General features: G+C 38.2%; 1 protein-coding gene across 1 annotated transcript in view; it reads right to left on the bottom strand.

Annotated features, from left to right (window-relative positions):
• LOC119777215 (probable phospholipid-transporting ATPase IIA) overlaps nucleotides 1-23,795 on the bottom strand; it is an 83,396-nt gene extending 59,601 nt beyond the window's left edge. Inside the window, exons 1-10 of the mRNA XM_038276024.1 lie at nucleotides 23,608-23,795; nucleotides 18,237-18,381; nucleotides 14,171-14,284; nucleotides 13,910-14,018; nucleotides 11,438-11,496; nucleotides 9,613-9,664; nucleotides 6,710-6,804; nucleotides 4,989-5,069; nucleotides 1,905-1,980; nucleotides 1,423-1,499 (exon numbers count right to left, since the gene is read on the bottom strand). Coding sequence (XP_038131952.1) covers nucleotides 1,423-1,499; nucleotides 1,905-1,980; nucleotides 4,989-5,069; nucleotides 6,710-6,804; nucleotides 9,613-9,664; nucleotides 11,438-11,496; nucleotides 13,910-14,018; nucleotides 14,171-14,284; nucleotides 18,237-18,381; nucleotides 23,608-23,675 — 876 coding nt within the window. The 5' untranslated portion in view covers nucleotides 23,676-23,795. The remainder of the gene's footprint in view (nucleotides 1-1,422; nucleotides 1,500-1,904; nucleotides 1,981-4,988; nucleotides 5,070-6,709; nucleotides 6,805-9,612; nucleotides 9,665-11,437; nucleotides 11,497-13,909; nucleotides 14,019-14,170; nucleotides 14,285-18,236; nucleotides 18,382-23,607) is intronic.
• Between the last annotated feature and the right edge of the window lie 359 nt (nucleotides 23,796-24,154).

The following is a 24,154-nucleotide window of genomic DNA, read 5'->3' as shown; positions in this document are numbered from 1 at the left end:
TTACTCTTAAAATAAGATAATTAGATAACATACACTTTAAATAAGACAATGCGGTTGTGTTTTCTTATTTTAAGTGTAAATTGTCTTCTTCCATTGGCAAGATGTCTCTTTTACCTCCTCAATCCAAGAACAAATGCACTTATTTTAAGAAAAAATGACTTATCTAGATTTCAATTTTTTCCAGTGTAATTTCCTTTTTAGACGTGTTCTTTGCTTTTGATAAAACTGGAAAATATTATCTCCATAAAGTCGAGGGAGTGTGAATCCTTTTTTCAAGGCACTGTATGCAAAGTTAATATTTCATAGCAGAAACATCAATCAGGGTTCCTACAGCATAAGGCAAGTTAGGCCCCGTCCACACGAAGTCAAAACGAACACGAAACGCTAATATTTTCCAGAACGTTTGTCGTAAAGACGGAGACGTAAAAATAAATGTGATCGTCCACACGAATGCATGAAAACGCTACAAAATGTATGCCAGGTCTATAAGTGGCGCTGTGGTGCCAAAGCAAAAATAGGCGACGAAATGTTGGGCATGCGCACTAATATTTATACATGGTTGCCTTGCGGGTCCATTTTCGTGGTTCAGTCAAATTCAGGTGCTGAACTATGTGGTCGATATTGCTCTGTTCTTCCTGGAGATATTCCAGAAGAAGAAGATTCTGTTGTAAGCCCGACAGCAGGGTGAGTAGCATGAGCAGCAACCATTCAACACAGTACGGCGCCATTGTTGTTGTGATACTGTGTCGCGCATGCGTGTTTAGAGGCGACGCTATGACGCATGCGTGTAAGAAAAAAAATGCGGTTAGAGCTTAAAGATGGAAACGCGAAAACGCCGTTTCAAAATCTTCCCACTCTGAAGGCTTAATAAAAAAAAGATCGTTTACAGACCCCCGAAACGCCGGCTTCGTATGGATGAGAGGCTGGTTTGGTGAAAAATGTGTGCGTTTAGGCCAGGGTTTGACTTCGTGTGGACGGGGCCTAAAATGCAAGACTTTTTAAGACTTTTTAATGCCACTTGAAATAAAAAGTTAAGACCAAATTCACAAGAAACACGACAACTTAACCCAAAGGTTTATTTTAACATAAACCACTGCACTGTTCCAAATTTTGAAAAGCTATCGGGACGGAACCAATATTGGCGAGCCGTTATTTCTTTTTTTAAATAAAATAAATAAATAAAAATGGTGAATTTTAACGTTTTATTTAGATTACATAAATAAATCGTAGTAAAAATAATCCTATTTATGATGTTTTAAAAATTAAGACCTACGAAAGACTGATTTAAGACATTTTAATACCAATTAAGGCCTTAGTTTTATTTTGAAGAATTCAATGCCTTTTAAGACTTTTTAAGGACCCGCGGGAACCCTGATCAATAAAGTCTAAAGTTGTGCTTTAGGTTGCAGCTCTCTACTGTACCTTGTGCCGTGGGTTGGAGGTGTTCATGACGCTCCGCAGCTCCTTGCCTGTGTAAATCACAACCCCCACCACCGTGCCTGGGGTGAGGGGAGAGAAAAAAGCCAAAAAGTGCCTCAGGGTAGCAGACTAAAGCACCAACATCAACCATAATATGTCAGATAGATGTTTCCCAGACACATAATCCTGACATGAATGGACTTTTCTAAAATGAAGAAAGTCAGATTTCCAATTGCATAATGGGTAACACATGTTAAAGCGGGTTAAGGTGGATTTACTCTCCTTCAGGAGAGAAAAAAAAACACGTCTTTTTTTTTAACGATTCTCCTCAAGTTTCACAGAGCGATTCATAAATGAACAATGTTTTGCCTCTTCCAGTAATTTTTCACTAAATATTGGATGAGCAGTCCCAGAAGCAGCAATGACTGGGGTTAACTTGCTGAACTATTGCTGTTTTATTGCTGTAATACGAAGCAGACGTTTACCAGAAGCGACGACCGTGCTGGCCCACAGCGTGTTCTCGATGCTGAGGCTCTCGTTTACCGGGGGGTCTCCGTCTTCCTGAAGACGGTTTAGGAATAAAATGGTAAGGCTTTTTTTTTCCAGAAAAAGAACAAACATTGAGCTTTTCTAAAATACATTACATGGATAATTTATAAACAAATAATAAAAAAAAGCATTTATAAAAAGAAGAACACCAGAATTAAATCCTGTTTCCTGTGGGTTTTAAACTCTCTGAGAGAGAGACTGAACTGACTGCTGCAGCTCCCTTTCTGTCTCTGTCATGTGACCAGGGAGCAGTTTGTTCCACTAGAAATGTATTCCACCCAAATTAACAACACATATATAAAAAACAAGAAGATGCTAGCACAACCTACCACATCAGCAGTTATATTTAAGTTAGATGTATCCAGGATTCAATTATATTGTACTTTATAGTTCAACAGATCATCCAGTCAAATTGATTCAGTTTTCTATCTAAGGAAAACCAGTTGATTGCATGGACTCATTGATTCGAAGGCAATCCTTTACACTTATTATGCTTGTAGCGACAGTGGAGAGGAAAAACTCCCTTTTAACAGGAAGTAACCTCCAGCAGAACCAGGCTCAGTGTGAGCAGCCATCTACTGCAGTTTGCCCCCGCCCCTTCCGCAGACACTCTGTTGCACCTCTCCAAAATTGTAGGTGACCGCAGACAGGAGGCCTCTGATTGGTCAAATCTACATCCGCTCTACATTAGGCGTATTTCCTGTTTGGTACCTCACCGGCTTGTTTTGTTTGTCTGACCGCCATTGTGGCAAAACGACTCGTGAAGATGGACCAGCTAGAAGAGCGAGGTGAGCGAGAACCCTGGGACACTTTTTCCACCTGGATCCCCGCTCTTTTTGGCCCTCATGTCCCTCCGTTGTCGCACAAACTTGACCCCGCTTCCTCTAGACCCACAGCTAGTTCCTGATTGGTCCTCTTGCGTCGAATAACAGCACAGACCACGCTTCAATATTGGGCATAAATCAAAAATATCTGCAACAAGCTCACTGCGACACACTGCTGCGGGAGTATAACCAGGCCTTGAGAATGCTTGTAGCGACAGTGGGGAGGAAAAACTCCCTTTTAACAGGAAGAAAACACTAGCAGAACCAGGCTGAGTGTGAGCAGCCATCTGCTGAGGCCGACTGGGGTTAAAGGAGAAAGAAGCAGATATAGAAAAAGAAGCATAGATACAAAAGGCAACTGTCAACTAGCTCCACGGCCCCGTCCAGGAAAAACACAGCCAGGCAGATGAATTCAGAGCCAGCTCCGATTCCCTCTCTATACTATAAGCCAGGATTTACTCGGCACCAGTAACAGTGAAACAAACGGTGTCAGGGTCGAAAACACAATGGCGACACATTTTGTTCAATGCTGAAGTTAACGTCACAACGCAAGCTAATATACGCCATTAGATTCACTCATACGGCATTAGATTCATTGGCCGATTACATCATAGCTCAGCAAAAGGCTGAATGATTTTGCCGAAAATCTAAATTGCGATTAATTTGAACTAATATTGCGATTTTATTGCGATTGCGTTTTACATTAAGCACAATTATGTAGATGTTTCAATTGAGGGTTTCAGTTTATTCATGACCTTGTTGCAGGACTTTACTGTAAACTTTGTGTGAAAAAGTTCCAACTTCCTGCAACTGTATGTTCGCTTCTGTGTCATGGCAAAACATTTTAGGCATATTACAGCCACCTAAAATGCTGGAGCGAGAAATTTACCTCCCTCATTTTATCTTTCTTTTGTTAAATGTAAGGTGACTAAAATTTAGTGCAATTAGAAAATTGCGCTTTGCGAAACTGCGATTATATTGCAAATATTATTAACTGTCCCCTGCTTGGATCTGAAGACTCCTCGTTATTTGGGCGACAAATGCGTCTTTTTTTTGCCCATTTTGAAGGACGGGTCCGGTGTATCCTACGTAGCCTTGGGTATCCCGTGATTCATTGAGAGTCCAAGCTAGCCGGCTGCTCTGTGCTCGGAAGAAAAAGAAAAATGGCGCCTAACGGTGGTGAATCTTGGAAGTTCAGTTTCATATAATAGAGCATGTGAATAGTTCTGTCTGAACTGAATGAAAATAGTTGTTTTAAATGGTAATTTAGTCAGATATGTGGCGGGTAATGTTTGGTTTATTGAAAGGTTTTATCCATCCCTGTGTAAATGGGTTTGGTTGACATTTCAGCACAGATTCTAATATCTCTGAAGTGTGGGGAATATAAACCTGTTATTCATGATGATGGTACTGCTGCTGAAACTCCTCAGAAATGAAATTAGCACCCAGAACAGTGGTGAGAAGTTCAGCATCCATTTTTTTGCCTGCTTTGTGCGTCAACTGTCATGTTTGCTAGGCAACAGAGCTAGCTGCTGAGTGAGGGGCGGTGACAGCCGGATAAGGAATTCGTCTCTATAGTCCAACTTTTCCAAACTCCTCATTTTCACATCCTTGGAGGACGCAGCTGCCGGATCTGAATGCTCCCGTTTACTGTCACTACCTGCTCATCCAGGAGGAGCGAAACCTGAAGAGCCAATGACTGGATGCAATCAGCTGGTTTTCTTTAGATTAAAACTTTTAACCAACGGAATGGATGATCTGTCTGAATTTTCTCTCTAAAGTGTTGTGAATTGATGTGTGTAATTGGTGTATAGAGAAACTAAATTGAATTTAAATGCAAATCAGACAGAAAAATTCTGACATGAACTTCTAAAATCTCTATGATCTATAATAGTCACTTTATTTCATCTCGTAAGAAAAAACAAAAAAAACATTTGAAGTCTAAAGTTACCTTTGCACTGAATTGGTCCATATAAATAAACGTACCTTCCCTAAAGGAAAACTCTAATTCTATCTGTTCTATCCAGCAAGTATTGACATAATTATCGTTATCGTTATTTAGGTGAAGAACTGTTTTCAAATAGACGTTAGGCAGAAAGTTTTTCCACCAGAAGGTAACCAATGTTAATCAGTTAAAGCTGCAGATGGTGTCCATGTTTGTCAGAAGGATGCTAAGAACAGAGAGGAAGCGTTTACCCTGGTGAAAGTTCCAATGAAGTTATGAATGTCGATGTTTGGTTCTTCTGCGTACACGTATGATCTGATCTGGAGGAGGTCCTGTGGGCATAAAGAAGGTTTAAAAACTGAAGATAAAGTGATACTTTCATACTTTCATTTTTCTGTGATGCTGGTTTTCCTTCTGTTTGAGCGCCACAAGCGTCACGTCATGTGACTAAGAAAACTTAACGGGATTGGCTGGGTGTTGGACGCCACAATCCATTGCTAATGTCTGTGACCTGAAGTAACCCTTCCCTTTTTACACTGAATTTAGACGCCAAATTTAAGACGATGAAATAGAGCCAGTTGAATCTCAGGAGGCTGAAATTATTGAGTTTGAATTTTGAAAGGTTGAAATTTTTTATATGCAGATTTTTTTAACACTGAAAAATAAGTATTTAATGTAATCACTTTGAAATAGTAATGGGAATTTTTAGCTTGAAGAGAAAATTAATGAAATTTCAACTGTGTAGAAATAATGACAATGATTTTTTTTTTAGGTCAAAAATGTGTCTGAATATATTTTAACACTGAAACAGTAAGTACAAACATACAACATTAAAATCCCAGCGACACAGATTTACTTCCATAGAATTCTGTTCCAATATTGTTGTAATGAAAGAACACAACTTGTAAAGAGAAACTGGACAAAAAAAAAAATTATACAGAAATTAATCTTTGAAAATGCTTTAATCAGAGAAGGGCTCTGAGAACAACTGTTGTTTTCTTTGATTATGTTATTTCAAATTATTCATTTTTCAATAGATTTTTATATTATATCTATTTTTAAAGGTTTTTACTTTTACATTTTGTTCTTTTTTTTTTTCAAAATTTTTGTTTTAATTAGTATTTTTCAGATTGAGTTTGAGTTGAATTGCATTCTTTGCTAATTGCGTCCTACAGATCATTTTCTCTCCTTTTTAACCAGTAAAAATGTTGTTGCTAACGTCCAGCAGACCAATAGAAATGTGTCTCTTCCTCACTACAGAGGGAAGCCCGCCTCCAGAAGTGAAGAAAATGTGATCGATAAAAATATCTTTTGTTAAAGAATAAAAATGGTTAGAACGTTATCTTAAAAACAAAATAATAAAAAAATATATATTATAAAATTAGCTAAAAAAGCTAAATATGAAAAATCAATTCAAATGAAAAAACTACATTTGAAAGAAATAGCAAAGTGTCTCCAAAACTTTTTTCATTAAAACATTTTTCAAAGTTTCACTTCTGGATTGCATTTTGTTTGCAACAATAATGGAACAAAACTCACTCCATACATATGCCTCGTTTTCCTTTTTACACTGCCCATCTAGGGGATAATTTTATCACATTTGATTCACTTTTTAGACAAAAAGAAAATGTGCTTAAAATGATTTTAGAAAAGGATTAAAAGGATTTTAAAACTAAAACACATTGAAATTAGGATTCCCTTAAATTTTTACAGAATATAAAATAATCTTGAGTCAGTCCCTGAAAGCCTTCCTGTAAGTAAAGGCCTGATGTGACTCAAGCCTTTAAGTTACGGCCTCCTTTGATGTGCCGACCACTCTAAACTCGCCTCAAATGACCACAACGACCATAATGAAAGACCTGCTGCTACTTTAGGAAAACAATCTCCGCGCACAAAGAATCCTGTGTTCATCGGTCAGAAAGGAGACGAGACTAAATAATGGCACGTTATCAACATCCTTTCAGCGACTCACTGCGGCAGTGGGCAGCCTCTGGGTGCAGGCCACTGGGAGGCGCAGCTTCCAGTCCGTCTCTCCGTCCAGCTGGTCAGTTCGCAGGAAGCAGGACCCTGAAGGAGACGTAGGATATCACAAGCTCACCTCTAGAGGGCAGCAGAAACATTTAGCTAAAGAAAGGACCTCATTGGATCCTTCTATACATGTGAATGCACCAAAAAAATAAAAACTAAAAGTCCCGTAGTGCTTCTAAAAGTTTAGGATGCAAATAATAAGTAGGCTGAAATTAAAAAATATGACTGTTTGAATGAACAAACATTGCAAACCCTCTCTCTCTCTCTCTAGCGTGCGTCACCCTGCCTCAAAAACTCCCCAATCACGGTTTAGGCCCTTCCTAATTGACCTAATGGCCTCAACATAGAAGAAAGATAACCAAACACTATTTTCAGAAAAAAATATTTTCTTTTCCTGGAACAGGAAGACGCAGCAACAAACATTTGTTTTTTTGTTGTCCTTCAGCATGTCTGTCCAATCACTGAGAGCGTTTGTTGTTATCCATATTTGATTATTCAGATGAGCTATTGAGGCATCCTCGCCTGTCTCTTGTCTCTTTGCATTTGATGTTGCGAGTCCCTTAATTTTCCTTTTCATTATCTCCTTATTTGAAAGACAAACACTAAGCCGGGTAAGGTTGTGCACATCGCATCGTTTTGTCTAGATGGAACATTACTTTACTGCCATACACATTTTGAGCAGTAATTTACATGCAGGTCTTATAATAATTTCTATACGGAATTTTAAAAATGTAGTGATTTTATTTTGTATTTCAGTTTGATATGGAGAGAAATAAAATCATAATTCTTATTTTTTTCTCCGAATTTTGACTTTAATCTATTAAGCCTAATTTTTGTTTTTTTTTCCACAGCCCCTAATCTTCTTCTGTAGAGAATAGTCAGAAAAGTAAGAATTCTAAGATTAAAGTCAGAACCCTGACTTTAATCTCACACTTATGACTTTAATTTCAAAATCCTGAGAAAAACGTCAGAATTCTGAGGAAAAAAGTCAGAATTTTGAGATTAAAGGGCCACTCAGAATTCTGAGATACAAATGTCAGAATTCTGAGAAAAAAGTCTCGATTCCTAGATTAAAGTCAGAATCCTGAGATTAAAGTCAGAATTCTGAGGAAAAAAGTCAGAATTTTGACTAGAATCTTGTGAGATTAAAGGTTCACTCATTATTCTGAGATTAAAGGGCCACTCCGAATTCTGAGATAAAAATGTCAGAAGTCTGAGAAAAAAGTCTCGATTCCTAGATTAAAGTCAAAAGCCTGAGATTAAAGTCAAAATTCTGAGAAAAAAGGGGAGAAAAAAGTAAAAAAGTCAGAATTCTGAGGAAAAAAAGTCAGAATTTTTACTAGAATCTTGTGAGATTAAAGGGTCACTCATATTCTGAGATTAAAGGGCCACTCCGAATTCTGAGATAAAAATGTCAGAAGTCTGAGAAAAAAGTCTGGATTCCTAGATTAAAGTCAAAAGCCTGAGATTAAAGTCAAAATTCTGAGAAAACAGGGGAGAAAAAAGTAAAAAAAAGTCAGAATTCTGAGGAAAAAAAGTTAGAATTTTGACTAGAATCTTGTGAGATTAAAGGGTCACTCATATTCTGAGATTAAAGGGCCACTCCGAATTCTGAGATAAAAATGTCAGAAGTCTGAGAAAAAAAGTCTGGATTCCTAGATTAAAGTCAAAAGCCTGAGATTAAAGTCAAAATTCTGAGAAAAAAGGGGAGAAAAAAGTAAAAAAGTCAGAATTTTGACTAGAATCTTGTGAGATTAAAGGGTCACTCATTATTCTGAGATTAAAGGGCCACTCCGAATTCTGAGATAAAAATGTCAGAAGTCTGAGAAAAAAGTCTCGATTCCTAGATTAAAGTCAAAAGCCTGAGATTAAAGTCAAAATTCTGAGAAAAAAGGGGAGAAAAAAGTAAAAAAGTCAGAATTCTGAGGAAAAAAAGTCAGAATTTTTACTAGAATCTTGTGAGATTAAAGGGTCACTCATATTCTGAGATTAAAGGGCCACTCCGAATTCTGAGATAAAAATGTCAGAAGTCTGAGAAAAAAGTCTGGATTCCTAGATTAAAGTCAAAAGCCTGAGATTAAAGTCAAAATTCTGAGAAAAAAGGGGAGAAAAAAGTAAAAAAAAGTCAGAATTCTGAGGAAAAAAAGTTAGAATTTTGACTAGAATCTTGTGAGATTAAAGGGTCACTCATATTCTGAGATTAAAGGGCCACTCCGAATTCTGAGATAAAAATGTCAGAAGTCTGAGAAAAAAAGTCTGGATTCCTAGATTAAAGTCAAAAGCCTGAGATTAAAGTCAAAATTCTGAGAAAAAAGGGGAGAAAAAAGTAAAAAAGTCAGAATTTTGACTAGAATCTTGTGAGATTAAAGGGTCAGTCATTATTCTGAGTTTAAAGGGTCACTCATATTCTGAGATTAAAATGTCAGAAGTCTGAGAAAAAAGTCTGGATTCCTAGATTAAAGTCAAAAGCCTGAGATTAAAGTCAAAATTCTGAGAAAAAAGGGGAGAAAAAAGTAAAAAAGTCAGAATTTTGACTAGAATCTTGTGAGATTAAAGGGTCACTCATATTCTGAGATTAAAATGTCAGAAGTCTGAGAAAAAAAGTCTGGATTCCTAGATTAAAGTCAAAAGCCTGGGATTAAAGTCAAAATTCTGAGAAAAAAGGGGAGAAAAAAGTAAAAAAATCAGAATTCTTAGATTAAAGTCATAAGTGCGAGATTAAAGTAAAAAATTTGGGATTAAAGTCAGAATTTGACCTTTTTCTCATAGTAAACTGAAATAAAATAAAAAGAGGCCCTAATCCTCTTCCGTAGTTGTGGGGCGTTGTGAAAAGGAGCAGATGTTTACCATTTCTTTCAGAGGTCCTTAAAAAGATCATGTCAGCAGGAACACGTTGATTCTGCAAAGAAAAGAGAAAAACAACATTTTAATGTTACTCCATGACTGTTTGCTCTTCCTTCTCTCCACTTCTCCCTAAAAACTGCACACAAATCAGACTTTGAGTTTAGCATGGCCACACCAGCAGCAGCCGTTGATTTACAAAAAAATAAGCCCTCCAGCAAATCACCCTGCAGTGGACTTCAGATGGCTCTTTACACTAAGCCTGACTTAATGCCCCCACAAATTCCCCAGTCGGTTCATCTGGACTGCTTTACTCAACCTAAACTGCTACTCATCCAACTAAAGGTTTAAATAAATCTCCAAAAATATAATATAAAAAAAAATTTTCTGGAAGTTTTATTGACTTCAGTTTGACATTTAAGTCCATTATGGTTTAAATCTAAAGTGTAGCTCACCCAAAAATCAACATTTTTCCAGATAAACTGGTACTACCATTTTTCATATGAGATTCTTTAATTTTGGAAGATTTCTTTTCAAATCATTTTAGCTCTGCCCTAAGTGGATGAATGGAGAATTTTCCTGCTTTGTCTTTCATCACAGCACGGGAAAAATGATCTAGAAATAAGTTAAAATGTCCTAAATTAAGTGTATTTACCCTAAATTTGAGCAAGTCAATAAGATAGTTTGCGAATGGAATTAGTATTTTTACTCTAAAAAAAATAATAATTAAATAATATGCACTATTTCATCATTCTGCTTCATTCTATCTCTATTCTCCCACTCTGCAGAATCTGTTAGTTCAATCTCTAACGTTCTGCTCTCTCTGCTTTTTCTCATAGTAGCTTCATCTGGTCTGTTCCTGTTTGGCTGTGACTCCATCCTGGAGAGAAATATCAGCTGTGCTGCTGCCATCAACACCTTTGTTTCTAGATGTTGGAGCTTGGCCTGTTTTTCAGTGTCGTCCTGTTTCTCTGACTGTGACTGGCTGGATGTGCTCTCTTCATCCTCTGACATGGGAGCTGGCTCGGAGCTCGTCTGTCTGGCTGTGTGTTTCCTGGACGGGGCCGCCTTTTACAGCTGCCTTTTGTGTCTCTGCTTCTGTCTCCTTGAACCCCAGTCGGCCTCGGCAGATGGCCGCTCACACTGAGCCTGGTTCTGCTGGAGGTTTTTTCTTCCTGTTAAAAGGAGTTTGCATTCTCCCGAGCGGTGCCCGACTTTAGACGAGCGAATAAAGTGAATGTGATTGGTTGATTATCAAGGGGGCGGGATTGTTGTGGCGGACGGTTTGCAAGCAAGTTTGATTTTTCCGGCGTCTCTGAAGCATCCTTCTAACCAGTTAGCAGCTTAGCACTAGTAGGTTCCCAATGGGAAATTCCATTGGGACCAAGTAGCACTAAATTGGTGACTTAGAAACGACGCTGTCAAGGAACGCTATGGACAGAGGAAACATGCAAGAGGAGGAGAGTTTAGTGTCGGAGGTCGTGGATGAGTCTCCTCCATCATACATTTTTTATTTAGAGGAGGAAAGCGGGGACGAAGATGTTGTGGAAGAGGACGCCAGGGCGGCAGAAGCTTGGTTTGGTGTAGAAGGCTTCCAGCCGTACATGTTTGAGCCCTTGCCTCGCAACGCTGCCAGTTCTGTTAGCTCTACGCCTGCCGAAGACACAGACGTCCATCCCCGTGAACACTGGGACGCAACTCAATGGGAAAGGATTCTGATTTCAACTGTTCAACCGGCTCGTTATTGGCCCACCACATAAATGGTGACTCGATGCTCCTGAAGGGTCCCCAACTACCCACAGATGTTCATCCAAACAATCTTTACACAAACCTTCTCCACGATTATAAGGTCGCCCACTTGGATGCCGCTGCTCTTTACCTTCACCGTACCTGAAACGCAGAACGGCAGAAAAGGTAAAAGGTTTGTTCAGGAAGCAGCAGTGATAAACTTTATCATTAAAGCCATTAATGTCCTCTTGGTGAACCGATGTCCTGCATGCCACAGCAGCTCTCCATGCAGATTCTGATAGAATGTTGAAGGGGGGGGGGGGGGGGGGGGGGGCTGAGCCTTTTCCCTCTCATTCCACTTGGTATGAACAGGCAAAATTGTTTGGAGGAGATCACTGACCCCTGAACTGTGCTGTGACCTCTGGGCTTTGCATATGTAAGACATTAAAGCGCATTAATATTGTTATGCATTTTTGACTTGCAGAGCTTCACAGGAGAGCTATAAACATCTACTCTTTTAGAGGGTTTATAAGAAAATGAGTAAATGTTTATTATATATATAAATAAATATATATATATATATATATATATATATATATATATATATATATATATATATATATTTATATATTATATGTATATATTAGGGGTGGAGCGGTTCACAAAATCCACGGTTTGGTTCGATTCGGTATATGTTGATTGTTACACCGAAATCCCATAAAAATTAATGAAAAAATCCCCCCAAAAATAATGGATTGTAATTATTTTAATGATCCGCGGAAACCCTGGATCATTTCCGTATGTTTTGCTGCTTTGAATTTAATCATCTGGCGCATGCCCTCTACGATCTCCAAGGAACTCAGAGCGGAGCGGACGGGAGCCACAGTGGAGGCTGTAGACTTTGCTTTGAGCAGGCGGGCTGGAGCACAGCGGGACGGAGCGCTGACGGAGTATGAGGGATTTCGGGGTTAGCATGACATGTTGGTCATGTTGCTGTTAGCATAAACAAAACGTGTTGCGCAATGCTTGCACACTGTTGCACTTTTATCAACAACTTTCTTTCCGCCGTCATCGTAGGTAACTCTAAATGCAAAGCGCTCCCATACAGCAGACCTATAAAGTGCTGCTGGCGCGTCTTCCAACTCCTGTTCTTTCCCACTCGCCATACCCACACAATTCTCCACAACAACTGATTTTTTTATGCTACACCCGGCTACGCTGCTTTGCTTCTTCTTCTTCCTGTTTACTACTGGTGGTTGGCTTTGGTCGCAGTACAGCCACCTTCTGCTCTGGAGTGTAAACACTTCACCTATGAGAAAAAGGAGCAGCGCATGAACCGAATGCAACACACGCGAACCGAACCGAGACAGTCGAACCGAACGGTTCGGAAGGTTTTCATAAACCGTTCCATCCCTAATATATATATATATATATATATATATATATATATATATATATTTTTTTTTTTTTTTTTTTTACACGCACATATACATGTATATATATATATATATATATATATATATATATATATACATATACATATACATACATATATATATACATATACATACATATACATACATATATATATACATATACATACATATACATACATATATATATACATATACATACATATATATACATATACATACATATATATATACATACATATACATACATATATATATACATACATATACATACATATATATATACATACATATACATATATATATATATATATATATATGTATATGTGCGTGTAAAAAAAAAAATAAAAAAAAAAAAAATATATATATATATATATATATATATATATATATATATATATATATATATATATATATATATATATAAAAAAACAACACAGCAAATTCCTTTCTCATCTTTACTGTCAACAGGCTCCTTTTCTGAACATACGGCTTCACGATCAACCGGAAGAAATTCCGCGCAAATATATCCCTATATAATATATATCTGACAAAATTGTTTTTATAAACACATTTTTTTTTTATAAAGCATTTTAAATGCAACAATAATCACATTTAATTAATTTTAATGCCAATTAAGGCCTTAATTTAAAAAATTATAAAATTACTTTTAATGACCCGCGGAAACCCTGTTTTACCCCCATTTTAGGGAAGAGATATAAATAAAAAATTCTGTTTTTATTTCGTTTTGATATTTCCTTTAAACGTCCGTTTATCCTTTTTTCCTCCAGTGTTAAATAAGCTCTATGCAAAACTACAGACACCATAAAGTTTCTATAAAACCACAAATTATGCACAGGGGCTTGCCCTCATGCAGGCAGCCAGTCATTGTGTTTATGGCTAAAACAAGCTGCCACATCAAAGAGGCAAAGTGATGGAAACCACCAGAGGTCTCCTGCTTTTTATTGCTGCGACCACTTTATTCAAAGCCCTCTTATGTACACTTTTAAATCTCTGCTTTGAATTACCCACCATTTCCCCTCGCCCCAATAAGCTTTTAACAGCACCAACCTCCGACAGTTATTGAAGGCACCAATAAGGACCAAATATGAGTGCCGACTAACCAAATCCGATTTTCTGACCTCTTGTGGAAAGCTTGCTGTAGACTTGAGAGTTGACTTCTTTGTCTCGAAGGTAGCACCTTATCTCCTCAATTGCCTCTCTCATGATGGTGATAAACAAAACAAGCCCCTGGAAACGAGAAGAATGCTACAATTAGAGGGATTCCTTTAGAAAAAAATCAATGAAATGCAAAGATTGGAGCTGTTTTAAAGCTGAACACAAATAATGTAAAACGAAGTAGACCAACTGGAATGATTGATAGTTAGAGGGAGGGGACATACCAAAGGGACCCAGTAGGTGTAGAGGGCACCAAGGCGTAACTCCTCGACAAATTGAGAGCAGGCCAGCAGCAAAAAGTACAAGTTGAAGAAGTACTTAAACTGATTAAACAGCACCTGAGGATGCAGAGCGGAGAGGAGGACCGGAGTGAAACACTAAACATGACCAGGAGGGATTTTACATCAGGAGGGGCAAGAATGATCTGGATAACTTACAAAAATATTTTCTATGTAGAATCAAGATGAGACATTCTCCTAATGTTCAAAGTGGGATCACACAAGGGTGTAACTTTGTAATAAAAGTTGGTGGGGACACTCAGGTGGACCTACAGTGACTCGACCCGAACGCTTTCAATAGGTTTTTGTATTTTCCAAAAATGACATCAAACATATACAGTATTTATTGAAGGTTTTCCTATTGTTGAGAACACAAGACACTGATATTTATATTTATAGACAGTTAGAGAGATACCTTTTAATGCCTTTTATATATATAGGGCCCAAAAACATTAATGTATAAATAAATAACGGATAACAGCCCATTCCAATTTCAAAATCGATAAATCATGCATCCCTAGAAGTACAATTTCAATTCCATCCATCCAGAAAAATATGGATATGTTGCAATTTAAATAAAGCATAGCATTTTTTTTCTTGTAAACTTTGTGTTAAACTTGCATATCCCAGTAAATCTGTTTCCCCTTTACATCTGCACTTCTCCCTGCTTCTCTCCGTGCTCTGTTTATAAAGATTTATGAACCTCTTTACACACAGAGTGTATAAAGAGGTTCGTAACCTCATTTTTTTGGTTCGTAACCAATTTCCTTTTGTACAGCTTTCAGACAGTAAATGAGCTGCAGCTTATGGGCGCCGCCATTTTTGTTTGCGTAAATACTGCTTTGAGAGCTGTAGTATCGTGGGGCGCCGATAGGAGACGGGGAACCGTGCTAGGGTGATGCGTTTATGGTCGTAAGAACCAAGCTCAGCTCGGTTAACTGATCCAAGCTCAGTCCAAATTCGGTTGCAGAGGGGTAGGGTAAGTGGGGCATTTGTTCTTCATTAAACGACTCAACAATTCATATTTTTACATCAAAGACATTTTTTCACTGAAGATATTTCAATTTTGACTGTTTCATAATTGAGATTTTTTCTTTTAGGTCTTTCAGTTTTACGTGCGTGCTAACCACTGCACAGCCTGTACGCCCCTTAAATTGTTTTTATGCGATCTGCATTAAGACTGGGAGGAAATGCGATTATGACAATAAAGATTGATACGATATAAAAAAGCCAGCTGCCTTATTTTAGTCTATGTAAAACAGGAATGTATAAATGTATCCCAGGTACATTTTTTTTTTTTCTACTGTTTTGATACATTTTTCAGACTAAAAAACAAATATAAAATATTTCTAAAATTAGTTCTGCTAAAATATACAGTAACGTTCAGTAAATTTGAATTACCGTATTTTCTGGACTATACAGCGCAACTAACTATAAGCCGAGCCCACTTAATTTTTTGAAAAAACTGGAAGATGCACCAGGCTATAAGCCGCTGATATCGACTGAACTCTCTCCCACCAAACCTGTAGAGGGAGCTCTACATATGGCTCCTAGAAAAGAGACGAAGAAAAAGAATGCTAGCTTCCGTTAGCTTGTTGCTCGCGGAAGGAAGAGCTTCTAATGAAAGATGGGGCTTTATTGGCTCTTTATTTTAACTCTGCAGGAATAGAGCTCAGTCTCTTTATTGGTTCTGCAGCTTTAATGCTGCAAATAAATGTCAAAATGTGTGAATTTGGGACATTTATTCTCCGTCTAATTGCTGCTAGCACATTTTTGTGCTTAACTAAAATTGTTCTTGTTCAAGCTTGTTCTTTCATTTCCAGATTTGACTTTCCCCTCTGGCTGTTAGCAGGGTTTATACATGAATGAGTAACTCTTATTTAATGCTTTTAAATGCTCTTTTAATGCTCTTAGAAATAATCTAAATGCCATCAACAAGTACCCATGACTTAAAATATAAGTCATGGGTACTTGTTGATATACACACACGGCAAAATCCTTTGTCATCTTCACCATGGACAGGCTGAAGCCATGTCCCGAGTTCCTCGTTTTCCCGACAGTTTGGTTCAAATTTGCATTTACCCACATTCTCTAGCCTTTTCTCCGCCTCAACCAACTTTTCCAAAGCATTTTAATCCCATGATTATCAAATTTAATTAATTTTAATGCCAATTAAGGCCTTAATTTAAAAAATAATAATTGAATGACTTTTAATGACCCGCGGAAACCCTGGTTAGGAAAAATCCACAGAAAAGCCGCACCTTCTTATAAGCGGCATGTTTCAAAGAGTTGGAAAAAAGTAGTGGCTTATAGTCCGGAAAATACGGTAGGCTTATTTTTCTGATCAAAATAGTTTTTGAAGAAAACATTTGTGCATTAAAAACCTCCTTTTAATCGGTCCGATGTTACATCTGAACCTGAAGTGTATGGAGTGAATTTTGTTCCATTATTATTTCGAGCAAAGAACACATTTTAAAAATGAAACTTTGAAGAAAAAAATATTTTGTTGATAAAAATTTGAAAAATGAAATCCAGAAATTAAACTTTAAAAAAAGGAAACAATAAAAAGTTTTTGCAAGTAACTTTGTGTTTTACATTTTTTCCCCCCCAATTTTTTTTATTTTTCCTTTCTATTTTCTATTCTATTTTCAAAATTACTCTGAAAACCTTTTCTTTATTTTAAATTTAAAGTTTCATTTCTGGATTGCATTTTTCCCAAATTTCCTTTTACAAAACAAACTCTTGATAGAAATAATGAAACAAAATTAACTCCATATAGTTTTATCAGCTTTAACAGAAAGATCCTTAAAAATATTTGAAAACATAGGCTTTAAAATATCAATCTATTTTATTTTTTTGATTTAATTTAATAAATGAACCTATCAGAAATATTTTGATTTAGTGATATGACTGCAGAAACAACAAAAGATACAAATAAAAAAGGTAACTTAGCAGCAATATGACTGTATATAAATGTGCAATTTTATAGATTTTCATTTAAAAACTTGTAACTATTCAGTCTTCAATAAACAGGCAGCTTTGTTTTGCCCTCGCTTTAACACACAAATACTTCAGCCTTCTGCTCCGTTTCATTACCACCTCAGTGCAACATTACAACCCGGCGCTCAGGCGGAGACGGCAGTGCAGCGAGCAATCTGCAGAAGCGCAGAGCTCGCCATATTTTCTGGAGGAAACAACATCTTGACATGAAACAGCGCGGATTAAAACCTTCCTGATTTGCAATGCAAAAAACTCCTTTCTCTTGTCTTTTGCTTCCCAAACAAATCTGAGCTACTTTCAATTTTAGACGGCCTAAACAAACATAAAAAAAAAAATCTTAAGACAACTGGATGCCCAGAAAGCAAATGAGAAAATGCAAATCAGGAATGGAAAATACTATAATCCAAAACACGGCTCCAGGACTTAGACATAGGAGTCCAAGTCCACATGCCCAAATATGGCTAATGCAAACTATTAGGACTCTCTATCAACACCAGGTGTTTGCTGAAGGAGGATTTATACAGCTCCCCTCCAAGAAAACCAGACATAACTACTGTGGTTCATTAAGTTCATTAATTCGTAAAAACAAAAGACGATAGGGAATGATAAGAAATTAAACGTTTAGCTCTACCTTTATGATTACTCGTTTTCTTTTAATCTAGACTGTAATTAGGGTTTTATTATAAAGCTTAGCCCCTTCTGGGGAATGTATTAGATCAAACATGTAGTCTTTGTAGCTCTTGTTAAATATTTATTGGTCCTAAACAGTTTTAACAGTTATCTCAAGCTATTTAACAATCGCAAAATACAAAGAAATGGGAAATGATCTCCGATCCCACTCTGAAAAAGGAAAATAAAAAAACTAAAACTGTAGTAAAGATAAAATAAAGGTGAGGACTATAAATTCCTTTGAACGTGTCCAACCAGCTGACAGTGGAGTCAGGTCAGCCTGAGGAGGCGGGAGAGGTTGGACAGAAGAAAGGTGAACAGGCGACCTTTGACTGACACTAACCCCGGGAAGGAAGGTGAAGAAGTTGTACTTCTGGTTGTTAATGACGTTCTTCGGGTACCTCTGCTCCCTCTTCTCTGGGTGGCCGAGCCACACGGTGCGAGGGCGGAAGTCCCCCATCCCGCAGCATCTCGACCAAGGGCAGCATCTGAAAGCAACAAGAGGAGGAGGGGGGACCGATTCATTCCTAACTTTTACTAAACAGAAATGAGGATGAGGAACAGAAGACTGTAAAATGAAGCAAATATGGAGACATTTCCAGATCGTGTCAGGATTTTTAGACCAGGGTTGGGTTGGGTTGCTCCATAAATACAGGCCATTTAACATGTTTTTTACCATTTTAATCATTAACTGGAGTATAGAGACTGTAAAACATGACTTTAGCTGACCGAGTAACCAACTTAGAGCAGGAATTATATCAAAGCTATTAAAAAAAACATAACATTTTGCATTTAAAGTCGTAGGGAAACGGCTGTTCCATCCGTTTCATTTCCAAATTCTCCCGAGTGGTCCCCGACTTTACACGAGTGAATAAAGTCAATGTGATTGGTCAATTATCAAGGGGGCGGGATTGTTGTGGTGGAAGGTTCGCAAACTGTTTGATTGTAGCCGGTTTCTCAGAAGCATCTTGCTAACCAGTTAGCAGCTTAGTGCTAGTAGGTTTCCAATGGGAAATTCTATTGGGACCAAGTAGCACTAAATTGGTGACTTAGAAACGACGCTGTCAAGGAACGCTATGGACAGCGGAAACATGCAAGAGGAGGAGAGTTTAGTGTCAGAGGTCGTGGATGAGTCTCCTCCGTCATCCATGTTTTATTTAGAGGAGGAAAGCGGGGACGAAGATGTTGTGGAAGAGGACGCCAGGGCGGTAGAAGCTTGGTTTGGTGTAGAAGGCTTCCAGCCGTACATGTTTGAGCCCTTGCCTCGCAACGCTGCCAGTTCTGTTAGCTCTACGCCTGCCGAAGACACAGACGTCCATCCCCGTGAACACTGGGACGCAACTCAATGGGAAAGGAAAGGATTCTGATTTCTTATTTCAACCGTTGCGTATATTAGCTGCGACATATGAATCAACATGCTATTAACAAAAAGTGTGATTGACAGATGACCGTTGACATATGATTGGCCGAATTTAGTTGTTCAGGCTGACTAGAACTAACTGGCCTGCAGAAGATAATGAGAATAAAAAAAACCCCAACAGATTTTAAGACAGGATTTTATTAAAAAGAGAATTTTCTACATTTTGGGACAATATCGTCTGATAAAGGGAACATTTATATACATGTTTAAGCCAGAATTATTTGACATTTAAAAATGACTTCCCTACGACTTTAAGATAAAAAAAAAAAAACACTTTTTTTCTGTCAATCTGCTCTATCCAGAACTCCTCAAGTGGAAAAGTTTTTGTTTCACCTGGTTTCATTTCATAAAAAGTCTTCTTCAAGGAACCTTTAGCTATCCAATTATTAATCGATTAATCAATTTGCTAAACTATCATTAGTTGCAGCCCTACTCTGGATCGATTTGTTTGTCTTCTTCAGCATGCCTCCCCAACAGCATTACTTCTCTTGCAACTACCACTGAGGGCGTTTCTCAATATGCGTTCTTGAGCGTTCTCGTGTACTCGTGACACGTCATCAGCCTCAGCCCGAGTACCGTTCCAATTCTCGAGAACGCCAGATCGAGAACGCATCAAATCCCCGGATGTTGTTCTCACCCCGCCCTCTTTAACCTTGCATCAGAGCAGACTTGTGCGTTCTTCAGACTGACCGCTTCCCCAGAATGCCCCGCGGCCGCAGCTTGATTCGAGACAGCGCTCACAGTGTTAAGTTAAACATTCCCTTTTCTGCTGCTGTTGTTCTTCAAAAGTACGTTTTGAAATCGTTTGAGGCGATAACATTATACATTGAAGCCTCCCTGTGTGGTCTGTTTACAGAGTTAGTGCGAAATTTAAAAAAAAAGTCCTATGTTGAGCAGACCAGAGTGACCAGCAGACCTCCGAGGGTAACCGCAGACAGGGCTAAATTTACCCCGTCTGTAGTGCACTTCTCTCAGCCTAGTTATGTGTGAACTACCGCTCGTTCTGATGGCGGTTTTTTGCGGTTCGGTAATTTTTTTTTATGTTTTTTAAGCTTTAGAAATTAAAAATATTGTTTTCAAAATGTTTTGTGTAGGGAATAAATAGTTTTGACTGTTAAAGAAATGCTAAACAACGTTGCCTGTGATGACGTCACGAGTAGGCTTCTGCTCCAATACACATACGTGCTTGCGTGCTCGCATTCTCGTCAAGTCCGATCTTCCTGCGTTCTCGCCAAGAACGGACTTGACGAGAACGCGAGTACGTACTCGCGTTCTCGTGAATTGAGAAACGCCCTGAGGCTTTACTTAACCCTTTACAAATGGAGTCCCCCGTCCCTCAGTGAGGTCTAGAAGCACAAGATCTATATCCAGCGATTCAGCAGAGATACAGCTTCATGGCTGTACATCTGATTTTGGCATTTGACCAATTAGATGAGCCCTTGAACGATATATTACCTTCTGTAAATTAAGATGAAATTAAAATAGTTAACAAGTCAACAAAAAAGGATAAAAATTAGTTGAAAAGTTAAAAGGGTTAATAAGCCTAGTTAACAATTATGTTTAGGTTTATAAAATAAAAAAAAGTACCAGTAGCAGCATTAATGCCACTAAGGTTATGTTGGACCAAATAAAATGAGTTTCTTTCACTCTCAAAGTATTTTTTATTAATTTCATATTGAAGCACTTTTGTTATTTTTCTTAATATATTCGGGTAAGTTGGCGTTTCTTGTTATTACATTAACATCCATTTCTGCCTTAAAAATATCCATATTTCTGAATGTTACAAAGATTTTAAAGTCTCATCCTGGATTCCAATAACACTATTTGCTTGAAGTTTGGATTATCAAAGTATTTCACTGAGTGCCCTATAAAGGGTTAAGGATGCGTAATTGATAACACCTACTACTGTATGTTGCTCATATCCCTGGAGGAGAGACTGAACAAACTGTGAGATTATCAAATCTGTCTCTGTTTTTGTCTTTCAGGAAATGACAGAAATCCCTCCCTCACAAGCTTACGCTGGAGGCATGGAGACCTTTATTTAAGAGAAGTTTAGATGCCTCCTGCTGACTTACTCTCACATATCAGGTATTGTCTCCATCGTTATGCCTCACCAATTCTCTCTGTACATAATAGTTACTTTATGTGTTAAAGTATCATAACAAACAAACCCTGATAAGAAAAGGTCACGTATAGATAGAGACTTCATTAGGTGGAGGTTATAAAATGCCGCACAGATAGACAGACCAACAAAGACTGTTATCAGTACTTAAGATGAGCGACGGAGGGGGGGGGCTTATTAACAAGTCTACTTATCACCATGCAAGGACACATTTTTTCACATCTCCAACTTAATTCTGCTGTTAAAGATAACTGCCATGATGGAGTGAATTCTGACCCAGTAAATGGAAATTTGAAGAAAAGAATGCTTTGAGAGTAACTTTACTGATTTATTTTTTTTCTAAACTTTATTTCTTTTACATATTCAATATTTTATTTCATTTTTCAAATTGAGTTTTATGAATTTGTTGTTTTTTCAACTGTTTTACAGATTTTCGTTACTTAAAGACCAATACACACACTTTTTCTTGATCAATAAAAATATTGCTTATGTCTAACGGACCAATAGAAACGTGTTTTTGCTCCTCATTCCAGAGGAAAACCCCGCCCCCTACCCTGATAAAAATAAAATAATTTAGTCTGGCCCCGATGAATGAGACATCAGAAGATTGTTGATGAGAACAACCCGTTATTTTTCAAACCGTGTCTGTGCCTATTGGCCAATGCTCTGACCAATGAGCGCAACTGACTGTGACGTAGTAAGCGCGACAGGAAGTGGTGGGGGAGTGTAAACAAACAGCCTGTCGTAAAAGCGTAGAGCCTCTTCCTGCTCACGTTTCAACGAAAACCCCAAGTCTAATCCTTCCAAAACTGATTCCAAAGCTGAGACAAAGGAGAACTGTTCAACAGTTGTTGCCATCTTCCTTGTTGTGCTTTCTCCAGCGTCGCGCAGCTTTGTCTTCACGCCCTCAAAACCCCGCCCACTTTACATCCAGAAATTCAAAACAAATCTCTGCGTTGTAATTGGCCCGCCAGTTCTAGGGCCTGGGGCATTGATGGAGGCTAGACCACACGCAGGGAAAAATTATTTCAACCGCTGGTGGGTGGGCTAGTTTACTAGGCTACCCGCCCCCTGAAAAGAAGAGAATGTGGTCTAAAAAAAACGTAATCTGAAAAGGAAAAAAAAATTAATTTAGAAATAGGAAATCTGAAACAAAATGTTAAAAACGTTTAAAAAATGAAATAAAAAATTTTATTTGAAAAAAAAAATTGGTAAAAAAAACAAAAAACAAAAGAACCAGCAGAATTACTCAAAACTTTCTCTGATTAAGAAAGCTTTTAAAGTTTTATTTTTGGATTGCTGCTTTAAATTTCTAAATTAGGAAACAGTTTTCTTATCTTTCAAATTTCCTTTTAGAAACAAATTCAATGACAATAATGGAATAAAATTCACTCCATATATTGCAGGATGGCTCCATGTTTCAAAAAAAGCTAACATAAAATACTGCAGGGAATGTAAACAAATCCCACCACCCACGCACTTCAAATAACACAATGCAATTGTGTTTTATTATTTTAAATGTTAATTGTCTTGTTCCATTGGCAAAATGTCCCTTTTATATCCTCAATTCAAGAACAAATGCACTTATTTTTAGAAAAAATTACTTATCTAGGTTTAGATTTGTTTCCAGTGCCCACATGAGGGTTATGGATTGTATTTTTCAGGGAGTTGGCAGCCCTGCTCTGCACCCATCATGTCAGGTCTGCCTCCAGCATCACTAACAGGCCCTGAAGCTGCTGCTGCGGCTAAACTCATCCGTTCAGTGAACCTGTAACCTGCAGACTCTGTTAGAGGGAACAGGTTTGCTGCTGTTCTGTGTTCCAGCGGGACTAAAGTGATGTTAGCCGAGCAAATATTGACATGGGCGTCCGAAAGCACTTTGCTCCAAGGACCGCAGCCCCGGAACAAGGATGTCTGCCGGAGCTTAGCTAGCGCTAGCCGTTAGGTGCCACAATGAGCGGCGGCACGGGTTTATAAGCAAAGAGAATAAGCCGTTAGACATTTTAAACCACTAAATAGAGGAGGAAATACCTCCACCTCGGGTTGGTTGGGACACCATGTCGAAGAGGGGAGGGTGTAAACAAATTCAGCCACAGAAACGGACAACAGCGGACTAGCAAGAACCGCCCGCCCGGTAACATCGGCTCCGTGGGGCGGCCCCACCGCCCTTACCCGCTCCGGTGTTTACTGTCATGTCTCCTCTGTCGCCTCACGGGTTGTAGGGGGATACTGTCGTTCATCCCTGCAGCCCCCGTTGGCGGCTGGGAGCTGGAAGCAGTCTGCCTGGTTGTGGCGCGGCTGGTTTGGGCGGAGGCTGCGAGCTGTCAGTCAGAGTGGGCGCTTCCACTGACAGGCAGCGGGCTGGAGAGGAGACAACCTGTTTGTTTCTTTATGTTTAGACCCATTAGATATAACTAAAGTAAAAAAAAAACTAAAAAAAAAACTAGTTCCTTATTGTGCTTTATTGTTTTGTTTTTTTTTTCAAGTAAAAAAAAACCCGCAGTACTTCGAAGACATCACTGCGAAACAAGGTAGAGGCTGCATCATGCTGAGGGATTCTCGTCTGCGCGTTCTTTCAAGTTAACGTTTAGAAACTACGGAAGCCGACAGCGGTTGTGTCCCTCAGATACTCTATGTCAAAAAACACTTTAGATTTTAAATGGAAAAATTTTCTTTTTTTTCAACTAAAAAGTCAATGTATAACATGGATACATAAAAA

This window comes from Cyprinodon tularosa, unplaced genomic scaffold (genome assembly GCF_016077235.1).
Source record: "Cyprinodon tularosa strain WSP-4 unplaced genomic scaffold, ASM1607723v1 ctg99, whole genome shotgun sequence".
Taxonomy (NCBI): Eukaryota; Metazoa; Chordata; class Actinopteri; order Cyprinodontiformes; family Cyprinodontidae; genus Cyprinodon; species Cyprinodon tularosa.
This window is presented reverse-complemented; position numbering and strand designations above follow the sequence as displayed.